Source organism: Psammomys obesus, unplaced genomic scaffold, assembly GCF_907164565.1.
Source record: "Psammomys obesus unplaced genomic scaffold, mPsaObe1.curated_primary_1811, whole genome shotgun sequence".
NCBI lineage: Eukaryota > Metazoa > Chordata > Mammalia > Rodentia > Muridae > Psammomys > Psammomys obesus.
This window is the reverse complement of record NW_026591816.1, coordinates 2,647,820-2,663,630: the sequence shown is the minus strand read 5'-3', so window position 1 is coordinate 2,663,630 and position 15,811 is coordinate 2,647,820. Positions and strand designations below refer to the sequence as shown.

Here is a 15,811-nt window from a genome sequence, read left to right as displayed (position 1 = left end):
TCAGAATCAGGGTCCTCCTTCTTGCTTAGCTTCTTTAGATGTTCAGATTTTAGTATGTTTATCCTATATTATATGTGTAATATCCACTTATGAGTGAGTATATACCCTGTATGTCTTTCTGCTTCTGGGATACCTCACTCAGGATATTTTCTACTTCCCACCATTCCCCTGCAAATTTAATGATTTTCTTCTTTTTGATTGCTGCATAGTATTCCATGTGTAAATGTACCACAATTTTATCCATTCCTCTGTTGAGGGACATCTCAGTTGTTTCCAGATTCTGGCTATTATGAATAAAGCTGCTAGGAACATGGTTGAGCAAATGTCCTGTTGTGTACTTGGGCATATTTTGGATATATGCCTAGGAGTGGTATAGCTGTATCTTGAGGTAGCTATACTATTTGTAATTTTCTGAGAAAGCACCAGACTGATTTCCAAAGTGGTTATACAAGTTTACATTCCCACCAGCAGTGGAGGAGGGTTCTCCTTTCTCTACATCTTCTCCAACATGTGTTGTCATTTGAATTTTTGATCTTAGCCATTCTGATGGGTGTAAGATGAAATCTCAGGGTCATTTTGATTTGTGGGGTATCAAAGCAGATGCTGAGGCTCATTGCCAAACTTTGGACAGAGTGCAGGGAATCTTATGAAAGAAGGGGGAGATAGAAAGACCTGGAGGGGACAGGACCTCCAGAAGGAGAGCAATAGAGCCGAAAAATCTGGGCCCAGGGGTCTTTTTCTGAGACTGATACTCCAACCAAGGACCATGCAGGGAGGTAACCTAGAACCCCTGCACAAAAGTAGCCCATGGCAGTTCAGTGTCCAAGTGGGTTCCATAGTAATGGGAAGGGGATCACCTCCCCCTGAGGGGGAAACAACCTTACCAGGCCACAGAGGAAGACAGTGCAGCCAGTCCTAATGAGACCTGATAGGCTAGGGTAAGAGGGAAGGGGAGGAGGACCTCCCCTATCAGTGGGCTGGGGTAGGGACATGGGAGGAGAAGAGAAAGGGTGGGATTAGGAGGGGACAAGAGAGAGGGGGCTAAATAAGTTGAATAAATTGTAATAAATAAATAAAACAAATAAATGAAAAAAGAGAAAAGTTGGTAAAGTCATTGGGGAGGATATTTACAATGAGACACGTAGTCTATCAAACTGTTTTAAAGATTTGTAACAGACATAATTAAGAGAACCTATCCAAAAAGTTAAATTCATATTGGAAACTTGATTAAATTCATACAGGGTACTTCAGATAAAACTATTTTAAAACCCTGAGTTGAGAAATTTTTTCTAAAAGTGACAGAAAAGTTTGTAATTCTCATACTGAGTTTGATAAGAGCCTGCTAGACATGTAAGTCATCGGAGCCTCCCTTTGCCATATCTGTCTCTGGATCACATATCAGGCCAGTGACTATTTTCAGAAACAGTATTCATCACTGAAATCCTACAGTTAACCTTTAGAAGAGCAAAAGGAAATATACTTATTTAAAAGGTGAACCTAATATATAAATATTTTCCATTTTGTACATTATTATTTGCATGTTTGACTACTTTTTTATTTGCTTGTGTGTTATGTGGATTAAGTACAGGTTTAAAGGTCAAAGTCATTTTAGTATGAAATAAGTGTGTCTATTACAGGGCCAGAGCTGTCATTTTAGAAGACATGTTTTGACATAAATGATAATAACAGTAGATACAGTTACATAAAGCTTTGTAAGTTTTCTTTCTCAGAGCATTGTTAGAAAGTAGGCATCTGTATCTTTAGTCAGAGTTGTGCATGAAAATCGAATAGAGAAAATTTGTGGACAATCATTTTGATTAAACTTGAGTAAATTTATTGTTTATGGAATACCACAATAGTAACAGACTAGTAAAATGCTTTTCTGAACTGTTAATGTTTGAAATTATGATTATAGCAGGTAATTATATATCATTAGATATGTGTAGTTTTTTCTGATGCCTTGTTAAAATACATATTATGAAAATGAAATACATTGATACAATTCATATTGATTTGTTTCTTTTTCTTTTTTTTTTTTTAAGGTGGTAGAACAGGGTATGTTTGTAAAGCACTGCAAAGTAGAAGTATATCTCACAGAGTTGAAGCTCTGTGAGAATGGAAACATGAACAATGTTGTCACCCGGAGATTTAGCAAAGCTGACACAATAGGTAATGCAAGATTCTGTCTCAAATCACTTGTTTTTAGACTCTTGGTTGTGGTCTACTTTGGTGATTGCCTTATTAGTGCATGTTTATAAGCATTGTGGAATCTCAGCTTCCATGTTTGTCTTAGCTAATACAGGACCAGCTTGTTTCACTGTGTTTATTACATGAGTGTAATGTCTGTGCCATTTTTAATTTAAGAAAATTAAATAAATTTTAAAATTAGCTTTTGAAAAATGGCATGCCATGTTTCTAACAACAAAATATAAATTTAACTAGAACTTTAAATGAACCATGTTTAAATAAAACTTGGACAAGTATAGAGGAAAAAAAAAATTAAACTCAGTTGCTATTTCCTTCATTACAGGTGAATAACTACGGCAGTAGGCTTGGTGTTACTGTAGCATATTGAGGGATTTTTTTTTTTTTTGAATAAGCTTGAAAAACATAGTCTCAGCTATTAATGGACTTAATTCTTTCTAGCTTTGCATAAACATTGAAAGTGAATTTAATACATTAAATGTTTTAATTAGCACATTGATTTTATACACTAATAAGGTTGAATATGAAATGTTCATACATGTATATGATATAGTTAGATTATATTCATCCCATTAGCCTATCTTCTCCTGATACCTTTATAATGCACAATGTTAACAATTGTGAACACATTTATCTTCAAATAAAGTATTTATTTAAAAGAGAGTAGTAACAGTGATCTTGTTGGAAAATACAGGTGAATAATAAGAAAAGATGAGGTGCAGAACTGAGCATGTCAGAGAGATGAGCAAATTGTGAGGTCTGCGCTGTCATTCTTTATTTCACTTTTTAAACTAAATGAGGGGTCATAACTGAACTATAAACATCATGGATAAATATTTAGAAGTCAGCTGAACCAGTTTAGCAAAATAGTAATAGTAAATCATCATGTAGGGTGTGTGACCTCTCTAGACACAGGTTCTTGGCCTGGTTTACAGTACCAAGCATGAGTTTTCTGTATTGAAAAGGCCTTAAACAAATTGGACAGCTGTTGGTTACCTGTAAGAAGTTCAAGGGCATATCCCTGGCTGGGTAAGGCTGTTGAAAACTCCCCCCACCACCACCACTCCACAGAGTACCTTTTGACTCTAAAAAGCCAGCTAGAGATCAATAGCCAATTGAATCTAAGTACACTATATTGTAATCATAAAATCTCTAGCAATTTATAAATTTTCATTTTAACAGAAATGTTCTAGGAAATCTGAGTCCGTCAGAAATCTTTTATTAGATAATTATTTTGCTTACAAACTCAAGAAATCGGCAGCTGTTCTTAATTTCTGCATTGAAAACAACTATTAGGAAGTTTTTACCTGAAGTTCTAAATAAAAATTTATAGAGGATAAATGTAATTATTTCAGAAAGTTTGATCTGACACAGATTTAACCCAAGTACTTTAAATATTCTAATACTTTTTAAGAGTCTATACCCTTAAAAAGAAAAGACATTCATTTTATGTCTTAATATTGTAAATGAACTTAATTTATTCTACTAAATGGGTGTTTTTCAAACTGTTTGGAATTGGGGTAATAAACAAAAGATGGATATATATTTATTTATCCTTGTGGTCTTTAAAAAACCTTGATTGAAACCAGAGGTTTGTGTGATGGCTCAGTGGTTAAGAACAATGGCTGCTCTTCCAGAGGTCCTTAATTCCCAATAACTACATGGTGGCTTGCAGTCATCTGTAATGGGATCTGATGTCCTCTTCTCTCATGCAGGCATACATGCAAATAGGGCACTCGTATATAAATAAATCTTTTTTACAAAGTTTTAAAGCACTAATGAACTATCTATCCAGAATTAGGAAGTTAAACACCCATGTTTGTGTTGTTGCTAAGTTGATAACTCTGCTCTCGGCCCGTACTGCCCACATGATGTACAGTAAAATGACAGCAGTAGACAACTTGAAATAGTTTGGCACATTATGGCTGAATACTTGCCTCTGATGGTTTATTCTCTAAGTTGCTGTATTTGAGATTGAGTGTGTTCCAGTAAGAGCTAAAATTTAGCTTTATGTTTAAGGCTAACCACTAAGAACATAATGTTGTTCAAAGTCTTTCTAAAAATGCTGTCTTTAAAAACTAATAAAAGTGGTTGACATTCTTACCTAAATATTCTTAAAGAAATATTTTTCTCATCACCGACTTTAATAATGCTAAGTCTTCCATTTTCTTACACCATCCGCAAAATGTATCATAGTACACTGCTAGAAACCACCATATCCTTGATCTGAAAATGTCTCCCTCCATGGTTAGCCTTTTCTTATTCAAAGTATTATGGTGACTTGTCTAATTTCCTGGCTGAAAATATTCAATAATGTTCTACCCAACATTCTTACTTCCAGTTTCAGCCATCCTATAACTTCACATATGTCTGATGAGAATCTTAATTATATGTAAGTTAAACTGTCTTTCCCCTGTCCAGAAATCTTCTGTGTTACGTTCGTCCCTATCTCAGTAATTAATTACCACCACTCATAGTTGCTCAGGTAAAAACCACAGCTGTATTGGGCCGTGATGTGGCTCAGCAGGTGAAGTTGGACTTCCAGCCATGGCTGACAGTCTAAGTCCATCCCTGGAGTGCACATGGCAGAAGGAGAGAACCAACTCGTTCAGTTGTGTTCTGCCCGTGATCCCCATGCATAAACACCACATATTAGATAGTGCAACAGGTGTCTACTTAAAAAGAACCTTTAAAAAGAAATGTGATGTTTAGATGTGGTTTCAACATCCCACACATAATCTCACAACAGAAAGTGTATTCTTCAATGTAAGATATTCCTAAGTTGATTGCATTTTGAATACAGACTTTTTCCATTTTCTTTCTGTGCCATTCTTTGGTTTCTAACTCTTACATAGTCTGCGAAACACATTGATTTTATACTGTGTTAAAACTTAGAAGTTCACCTTATGGAACAAATTGCATTTCAGTGTTATATGATTTAAGTTTTACTTTTTGCAGTTTTAAATTCTTGAAATGATCATCTGTCAGTGTTAAAGTTAGCATTTTCCACCTTAAAATGACATAGCTGGTCTTAAGACAAAGCTTTATGTATTACTATTATTCCTTACATAGTTCCCTATTTAGTCTGGTGAGCGCTTAGCTCTTTGTAGCTACCATATCTGCTTTTAATGTATTGTATTTACATATCTTCCCTTCTTAAATCTCAGATACGATTGAGAAGGAAATAAGAAAAATCTTCAATATTCCAGATGAGAAGGAGGCCAGACTGTGGAACAAGTATATGAGTAACACGTTTGAGCCGCTGAATAAGCCGGACAGCACTATCCAGGATGCTGGCTTGTACCAAGGACAGGTAGTACCTAGTCATAATTTGATTTTAAGATTTATTTTGTCTTAATGTGTATGCAAGTACCTGCATGTATGTTTGCTCCACATATGTGCCTGGTGCCCATGAAGACCAGAAGATGGCATTGGATCCTTTGCAACTGGAACTGGAGTCATAGGTGGTTGTAAGCCTCCAATTGGGTGCTGGGAACTGAACCTCAGTCCTTTGCTAGAGCAGCAAGTGTTTGTAACTGCTAAGCCATCTCTCCAGCCCAACAGTGTTAATTTTAAATGCAGCTTTTGCATTAAAAACCGGTATTGTGTAGTGCGTGATGGGTTTTCCATCTAGCTACCTCTTTCTAACTCTTCTCTTTCATTGGTCAGTAACTGCAATTTCTAATTTCCTTATTGAGCTTGGAAACACTCTGCTTCTTAAGAATGCTTTCAATGAAAACAGCTATGCTGTAAGATCAGCAGATTTCCTCTGAAGGATCAAATAGTGGCCATACAGACGGTCTCTGCTGCAACTGTGGCTCCTCCGTTGTAACAGTGGCCATATGCAGAAGTGGGTACAGTGCATTGTAGTGGAACTTTTTAACAGAGCTGTGGGCTAAGAGAACCTTAGTTTGCCCCTCCTTTTTAGGCCTATCAGCTCCCAATTCATCTTCTCTTACAGTATAATTTAAAAAATTAAATATATTGAGAAATGAGGATGTTTACTTACAGTGAGGAACTGGTCCTACCTTGTAGTTACCTCTTTCTATTCCTTTCCCAGCCCTTATCTTTCATACTCAATATGCCCCACTACCTCCAGTTTCTTACATAGTCGCACAGTCTTGCTTTACCAGAATATTCATTCTTAAATATAAATCTGGTTATTTGCCTCTCATAAACTTTTTCTGAGTCCTTAGAGCTTATGAAACCCAGGCCCCCTAGGCAGCATGCCAGCCATGGTTAAGCCTCTTGTCTCCTTGTCCATCCTTAGACTCTGCTTGTCTTTCGGTTAGCATAGTATCCCCGTAGTGTGCTTTTGAATGCATTATTCATCTGCCTGGTGTACCATTCTTCCCATTTCCCTGCATCTGTCCAGAAAAAAAAAATATTTTAACCAGTCAATGTTGATGTTACCTATCTCATCCTATTACGTGGGCACATCAGCTCCCATTAATTCATGCTTCAAATTTCAACTCAGATGTCACTTCTTCAGCTGTCCCTCTTTTTCTCTATCTATTCATCTTACGTTAGAGATTTTCTCTCCTAATTTTTGTATCATTAGTATCTTAAAAATATACGTGGTCTATAAGGTTCATGTTTTGATTAGAGTGTTTAGTTACTAGATACACATTTGTCAAATTGAAGATTAGAGTTGGATGAGAAAATTAAGCTAATTTAATGAGATTAAATATTTGGGAGGACTTCTGTTCATTGGGGAGGACATATGTTTCAAAGACTATACATTAAAAACTTCAAATTAAAAAATGTTGTGTGTAATGTGTGTATGGAGACCAGAGGAGAATATCAGTGTCATCTTCTCTGCCTACACCTTATTTACCTCACAGTGTTTCTCATTGAACCCAAAGCTCATAGTTCTGACTTCCCAACATCCACTTTTCTCATTTTAACACCCCACCCCCAGTGCTGGGGTTATAGACAAATGCAGTCTTGCCAGCCTTTATGTGTATGCTGAGCGTTTAAACTCAGAGCATGCAAGCACTCCTATTCACTGAGCCATCTCCCTAATCCAAATTTAGGTTTTAAAGCAGAGGTTTTGTTTGTTCTTTTTTTAATTACGATAAATAAAATCACTCTCCTGCCCACCTCACTCTTACTGTAAATTAAAGTACCCCAGTTAGAAAGTAAGATAGAACGGAGCTGGAGAGGTGGCTCGGTGCTGTGCACACTGCTCTTGGAGAGGGGCCTGAGTCTGGTTCTCAGCACCCATGCGGTGGCTCACAGCCATCTGTAGCTCCAGTTCCAGAGGATTCTGGGCCTCTTCTGTCTCTGCAGGGTCCAGGATTCGTGTGCACATACCAGGACATAGACACAAAAATGTACATTACTTAAAAATAAACAGGTAAAAGAGAGATACATCATTGAAGAGTTTACCTCCTCACATTGGTGAATTTTCCCAGTCTTCCTTTTATGGATGTATGCTTTAAATTTTGAATTTTTTAAAAATTTTAACAATAAGCAAAACTTTACTTACAAAAATGATACATTTAAAAAAAGGAGTAAATTTTGTTATTTTTTGAGGCATATTAATACTATCTGTGGCTGTAAAATACGGAATTTTAAGTAAAAATGCTATTAGATATTGAAATATTGGTAAACAACAATAAATGTATAACTGGGAGTTTTAATAGTTTTATACCTGATTTAACTCTTTCAAATGACAATAATATTAAAAACTATATGTGGATATAGTTTATATGTGTCACTACAGTTGCAAGTTGTAGTTAAAGAAAATCTTCAGCTGTGAATCCCTCAATAAATTCTACTTAAAAATCTTTGATAGTGTATGCTTCCACATTGAGGTGATATTTAGAAAATTTAGACAGGGGATAACTGGTAGCAAGGAGAAGAATATCAGAAATGAGGATGGCAGGTACTTGGTGCACTTAATTTTTTCAGAGCTACACATCAGAAAGCGTTTCTGAATGTTTGAGATGCATTAGTCAAAGGAAGCTTTAGTATTTCATACATGTATGCTCTTTCAACAAATTACCTGAGTTTTTTAGATGAGTATTTCAATATCACGTTTCATACTGAATGCTTTATTACATTATCTGTGACTAGGGTCAAAAGGCCAGTTTATAAATGGTCTGGAAGTACACAGTCTGCCAAAGAATTTTTCTGTGGTATGTAGAGTAGTTTGCAGAATTGTAACTGTAAGAAAAAGTTAATGAAACTAAATATTTAGAATATATTCAGATTTGTATTTAAGTATATTTCATTTCATGTTGTCTTATATTGTTAGTTTTATCATGAGATTTAGATTTTTTTATTAGTAATATCACAGACTTCTTTAAGTATTTTTGAATTGGGTTTTCTTCCTTATGTAGACCCATCCTTAATAGAAACTAGAAGAAAGGCCTCTTTATTAATCTGGGACATAAAAGGAAGGAGTCAGGGATGTTTTGAAGTAGCTTTGTCTTGGCATAGTGACTAAGATGATTTTTGTCTACCAGACACATGATGCATCAGGGAACTTGAGTTCTCATAATTTTATTATGAGATCCTTAAAAATGTGACTATCCATTATGTACTAAAAGATTTCGTAATGTAAGGCTTTCAAGATGGTTCAGTGGGTAAAGGCACTTGCTGCCAATTCTCGCTGTTTGAGGTCCATGCACAGTGTGGAGAGAGAGAAATGACTCCTGCAAACTGTCCTCTCATCTCCATATGTGCATCAAAGCACATGTATGCCTGTATATCATGGGTGCACATTGACACCAATACATGCTACAAATAAATGCATAAATGTAATAAAAATGCTTTATGAAAAGTTTCAGAATTTATATGAACTGTAAATGAACACTAACTCCAAAGCCCTAGGCAAATTATAAGTAATCTATAGTTTGGAATAATTTGTGCCATGGTTTCTCAATATTTGCATAATAATTAACCATGATTATAGCCACTGATAGAGCGTCTATTAATTGCACAATCTATGTTACAAGTGTAAATATAATTCAAAAGCATACACTTGAAACTGAAACACCTTATATTCTATTATTTGGCTTATACTGTCTTAAAGTTACAGAACAAGTGATTATTTTCTCCCTTTCTTCACTGACAACACTGACTTATTTCAGACCATTTTGTTTGTTACATCCTTTAAAACTCAGCTACTTCAGTTCCTTATCCACTTATCTCCTAAAGCTGTTCTGCCTTCATAGCTGTGCAAAAACACCCTTTGTTGTGTCATGTTTGCAGGTGTTAGTGATAGAACAAAAAAATGAAGATGGAACGTGGCCAAGGGGTCCCTCTACTCCTAAGTAAGTGCTCCTCCTTGTGGTTTATTGCATGTTGTTGAATCTGATTCAGATACTGCTGACATCCAAAGTTATAGCAAAACCTAGCTGACCTGCAAGAATACATGCACGCTGTATCTTTATAGTATGTTCTTGGAGAAGTTTTCTAAGTTTACACTTAGATTAATATGGTTAATCTTCAAAGTCAAATCATTTTTAGAATCAGTTACAGTGTAAATAAATGTTGGGTTGTCTAGTCAGATCCTTAGTGTTTTGTTTCATTTTCTTGAGTATTTTTCTGGTGTATACTTGTTTTTGAAATGCTTCTTTAGGAAAGACAGTCTGTCGTGCGAGTAGTATTTTTATTATACAAATGTTTTACAATTTAAGTGAGTAAATAAGAGATGGTGTCTGGAGTATCAGAGTGCAGTTAATGGCAAACAAAGGAAGCATTGAGAATCTTTTCAGAAGCATAATATCTACACTGCTTTATCAAAACACTTAAACCTAGGGCAGGTGTGGTGGTGCACGCCTTTAATCCCAGCACTCAGGAGACAGAGGCGGGTGGATCTCTTGAGTTTGAGGCCAGCCTGCTCTACAAAATGAGTTCCAAGATAGCAAGGGCTACACAGAGAAATCCTATCTCGAAAAACAAACAAAACAACAAAAATACCAAACAAACAAAAAAACCCCACTAAACCTATTTGTATTTCAGTGCATAAACTTCAAGTCTCCAAGAAGCAATACATGTATCTATAGTTGTAATATTTCTGTAGTCTAAAGACACCTGTATATTCACAGGAAGGTCCCTGCTGCAAATACTGTGCTAAGTGGGATGAATGAGGGCTGTAGATAGCTTCATATTTACTCACATTAGCTTGTTACCAAATAAATTGGAGGAAAATGTAATTTTCTGTAACTCTGAGTTTCAAAAATCTTTATGATTTGTAATTAAATTAGTAATTTATTAGATGCTGACATAGCAAATATGTAAAAGTGAACAGCCTTGCTATTTGACTATGATTTTCTTCTAAAGGAAATGCACTTTCAGTAAGAGGTTCTATCTTTTTTTGATCTCCTGTAAAGTTTGTTGTTGTTGTTCAAATTTCTTGTAGGTTGGTTCCTAAATATATTAAAACTACTTAGAGGTTTGTGTTGCTCAATACCCTGCTTAGTGGGACATAGCACAAGGATAGAATTTAGAATAAAGTACTGTGACTTTATGTTGCTTGGTTTTGGTATAGTTTGGGATGGTTTTTTTATACCACCACCACACACGCACACACATAAACACACTAGCTAAAAGTAGAAGTTTTAATAGGAATAAAAGCAGGTGGGTTGAGTCATGGATATCTTAACAGGTGGAGAATTGGAAATTACAGACTTCTGAATAATTCACTTTTAGTTGTTAGTCAGAATATTGTATTTCTTATTCTTGTTTATATTTAGATTGCTATATATTTAATGAATCTTGAAACGTTGAAGTCATAAAATTGATCTTCATTATATATTCAAATATCATGAGTTCTAAAGCTTGAGAAGCCTTTTCTGTATCACCTGGCTGTGTGCTCTTAACCATTCCCTCTTTTTTTAAAAACAAGATATTGCCAAGCTGACCTTGAACTCCTGAGCTCTAGTAATCCTCTTGTCTCAGCTTCCTAGTCAGTTGGGACCACGTGTTATAGACCACATTCAGTCCAGATCAGTTTTCCCCATAAACATTTGTTCAAAGAAATAAAGTATTTGTATTATGTCAAGAGTACACATATAATAAATATTGGTGAATGAAGGCGTAATCTGGAAGGGAAGTACAGTTCAGAGTATCTACCAGTTTAGTAAAAGTGCTAACAAAAGAAGCTTAAGTATCATTCAGTATGAAACATAAATACTATACTGTATCTTATATTGTGAAATGATAATTTACCAGAACATAAGATGTTTGATATTTATGCTATACACTATGAAAAGATTCCTAGAAAGCTAGCAATAAAAGAAAATTCCCCCAGTTTAAAAAAGCCTTTTAGCCAAAATCAGTAGCAGTAAACAATGTAGTTCCTTGTGAAATTCAAACACATTTCAGCTAATTCAAAACTCACTATTCACACATACATGGAAGGGCCTTTAACATTAATGATCAAGTAATCTACATAAAAATCTAGATGGAAAGAGCACACCAAATGGTTCTTCAGTGCCAAATGATCAGCCCTGAAAATATGCAAGTAGCATATGGAATGTATGTATATACATATATACATATAATAACAATTAGTGAAAGACAAGGCCATGAATTGGAAGGAAAACAGGGAGGGGTATATGACAGGGTTTGGAGTGAGAAATATTGTAATTATATGATAATCAGAAAAAGTAAGAAAACATGCAGGTCGGTCAGCAAACTGCTGAGAGCTGTGGACACTGAGCAGACTGGCTTATAGGCCTTTTCTGTATAGGCCTGTGCAGGTCATCAGTTCCTCCCCGCTAGGTAAAAGCTGACAGAGACTTTCAGTTTTATGGATCATGTGATTCTTACCTTTGCTGATATGGCATGCAAACAGCCTTAGCTTTGTTACCACAAAGGTATTATTTATATAAAAGCAAAAGGCTTGGATTTATTTTATGGGCCATATATCTGGGGACTCAGTCATATACTAGTACTAAACCATATAGAAAATAAAACAGCAAAAACACAAGTAAGTATGCATAAATTTATCAGGTAGATAACTGAGAATTGGTACAAAACTAAGTAAAAGACCTCTACTATCAGACTAGCCAGAAAAGAGAAAAAGAACAAAAAAGCCATAAAATAGAAACAGCGAATGGCCTGGACAAATGAGTGAGCACAGAAAGACGTGCTTTAAAACATCTGGGTATTGTTCACTGGAGAATGATGGGGTTAGTTTTGTTTTGCAATTTTTGTTTGCTTGGACTTTGGGGGATGTCTTAGGGTTTCTCCTGGTCTGATAAAACATCATGACTGAAAGCAGCTTGAGGAGGAACTCAGAAGAACTAGAAGGCAGGAACTGGAGCAGCCGCCATAGAGAGCTGCTGCATTGACTTGCTGTTCACTGCTTGCTCAACATTCTCTCTTACGGGGGTAGAGCACCGCCCCAGGAAGTGGGACCCATCCAGCTCAGTCATGAATCAAGAAAATGCAGTGCAGATTTTCCTAAGGCAGGTTTTACCATGCTCATTTTGATCATTATTGAACCCATTAACCATTAATTGCTAAGCCATTAACTGTAGGCAGCACTTGAAGAAATATTAAATATTATAAATAGTAAAGGGAAAATATAATTTTAAAACATCTAAATATATGCTTTTAGTTAACATGTAAAGCAACCCAAAATCTATTAGAAATCTAAAAATCTGAGAACCACTCAAAAACTATTTAAATTTTCCTGTTAAATATCAACATGCAATTTGAGGTTCTAATTTTTATATATGTAATATATTTAAAATGTTCCATCCTTGTTAGTTGCTTTAGAACTTGCATGTATAATCCAGTGTTTTTTAGTATCCACTTTCTTACTTCACAAAAAAAATATTTTTAAGTTTTACCTTTAAGAAGTTTTTTTACTCAAGATTTTGTATTGTGTTAATTTTGTCTGCCTTTCAAAAATTCTTAACATTAGGGACTGATCTATTGGAAATGCATGTATAGTTAAATCTGTGTTTCAAATAAGAAACTTTAATAAGATAATTGTAAAAGCCCTAGAATTCTTAAAAGGAAGAGAAAACTACATCAGTATAACCAAAACAAAAGAAAAAAGAAAGCTAACACTTTTTTTCCTGATCTGTGGCTTCTGGGGATGCAGGTTTGTTAGATTTTGACTATATTGTACTACTATATTTTTTTTTGTATTGTTTCATTTAGGTATAATTACTTCAAAAATGCTTTAAATTATTAAGATTATATAACAAAGAAACCTAAGTTGTTTTTCTGAAATATTAAAAATTTCCCTTTTGTGAAAATAACATTACAATTTAATTCATTCGTTTTCATTAATTGCTAAAAACGCTAACAAAAAAAAACCATGTGAGAAAGAATGTAGTGGAAAGAGGTTGAAAGCCGTTGATGGTTCTGTTTCCATGGACAAGTGGAATAAGTGGATAAGAGGAATTCATCAACTGGAGAAAAGCCTTCATGACTGGAAGATAAACCATGCCAATAATTCTTTTATTTTATGTGTGAGTGATTTGCCTGCATGTTTATGTATGCATCACGTGTGTGCCTGGTGCCTGCAGATGTCAAAAGTGGGCATGTGGTCCCCTTTAGAAGTTACGCATGGTTGTAACCCCTCACGTAGGTGTTAAGAACGGGGCACGGGTCCTCCCCCAGACTAACAAGTACTCTAACGGCTGAGCCGTCATTCCATGCCGATAATTCTTACTCTTGCATTGTTTCTCTTCTCTTTATGATATTGTGATTAACAGAATTCTAAATTGATGACAAACTATAAATCATAAACTTAACCCAAAGCAGAAACTTAACTGAATTTTTTCCAGTGGTATCGTAGGGTTTTACACCATTCTGCAAGGAAGGAAGAACACTCTAGGTAATACAATTGCATGTCACTTTCTTGGAATATGTAATAAACATGCAGGTGACTTGTGATTGTTTGTTTTTCTACACCAACTATAGCAAGTACTTTGAACATTCTTAGGGAAAAAGCCCTCCCAGAAGACAAAGAACTGGTACGTAGGCTTAACTGCGTTAGTTTTTTTTTTTTTTAATAATTTTTTTTATTAATTACACTTTCTTCACTTTGTATTCCCCCTGTAGCTCCCTTCCTCCTCCCCTCCCAATCCTTCCCTTCCTCCCCCTTCTTCACTCATGCCCCTCCCCAAGTCCACTGATAGGGAGGTCTTCTTTTCCTTCCTTCTGATCTTAGTCTATCATATCCCATCAGGACTGGCTACAGTGTCTTCTTCTGTGGCCTGGTAAGGCTGCTCTCCCCCCCCTCCCCCCGCAGGGGGAGGTGATCAAAGAACAGGCCAATCAGATCATGTCAGAGACAGTCCCTGTTCCCATTACTATGGAACCCACTTGGAGACTGAACTGCCATAGGCCACATCTGTGCAGGGATTCTGGGTTATCTCCATGAATGCTACTTGGTTGGAGTGTCAGTCTCAGGGAAGACCCCTGTGTTCAGATTTTTGGTTCTGTTGTATTAGGAAACTTAACCACACAAAGTCCCCATTTCATTTTAACAGTTAAATTGCACTGAGACCTCTACATCTGTTACATTTTCCTTAGTTCCATGGAATGGCTTTTGTTCAGACTTACAATGTTTAAGATAAGGGGGCAGCCAAACAAAAAATGTGTTGGATATAGTTTCAAAAAGGAGGCCAGAGATTGAGCATGATAGGAACTGTGGGACTGGATAATTAAGTCCTCCTTGGCTTGGAGGAGACACACACACACACACACACACACACAAAAAGAATAAAAACAATCACAAAACAAGTACATTTAATACTTAAATGTAAATTTTCCTTTCAGCACTTGTTTTAGAATAATTGGCAGAAACATAAAGATTTTTATGGTTAGTCGTATTTTTGTTTTTTCTAACTTTGTCAATAGATTTCATAAAGTTAGAGTGATTGTTTTGCTCTGTCAAATTTGCCTACATTTTAGCTGCTCCAATATTATTGTGTTAGGTTTTAATGTATGTTAAATATTTAATTAATTTAACAAGAACAAGTTGACACGTTTATTTTCTTTTTGAAAATATGTCAGCTTAGCAATGACTTGCATACATTTAGTTTAAACACCATATTAGAAATAAAATTAAGAAAGCCATTGAAGAACAAACGGTAATTTTCAAAGTAGATTATGAGCGCCAAGTGTCACTGGCCATCTTTAGAAACTGGTTAACTTATAAATAACATGGTAATAACTCTAGATTTTAGCAGTGTGAAATGTGGTTCAAAAGTCCAAATCAGAATACATGAGCTGCATTCATTTATCAATAATGTTTAACAGCAGGCTTTATTTGTAGACCACATCTGTCATTCATGCTCTAATACCCTTGATATTTAAGGAAATCTTTACCTGTACTTTTGTGTCAATGCATCCTAGACTTTTCATTGCTGTTTCTTTTATTCCTCTTTGCTGTGCATATCATGCCTGCCGAACTATGTCTACTAATTTATTTCTCTTTTCTTTCTTAATGTCATTTTCTCAAGAGTATAAGAAAATTCACTGCACTAGAAAACAAAACATCAGTTTTCTCCCAAGTGCCTCTTAGTCTTTTTTTGTTCTGCTTTGATGCACTACCACTCCCTGCCCTCTGGACAGCTTTTTCCAGTGCTGTCCTTGACTATCATCCACAAGTTAATAAGACCAC

The 15,811-nt window shown here is 35.6% G+C and overlaps 1 protein-coding gene across 3 annotated transcripts in view; it reads left to right on the top strand.

Moving 5' to 3' along the window:
• Window positions 1-15,811, top strand: part of Usp15 (ubiquitin specific peptidase 15) — a 97,044-nt gene that overhangs the window by 28,043 nt on the left and 53,190 nt on the right. For all 3 annotated transcript variants that reach the window (XM_055612036.1, XM_055612035.1, XM_055612037.1), the window contains exons 4-6: window positions 2,043-2,169; window positions 5,373-5,518; window positions 9,427-9,488. In XM_055612036.1, the coding sequence (XP_055468011.1) occupies window positions 2,043-2,169; window positions 5,373-5,518; window positions 9,427-9,488 (335 nt within the window). The remainder of the gene's footprint in view (window positions 1-2,042; window positions 2,170-5,372; window positions 5,519-9,426; window positions 9,489-15,811) is intronic.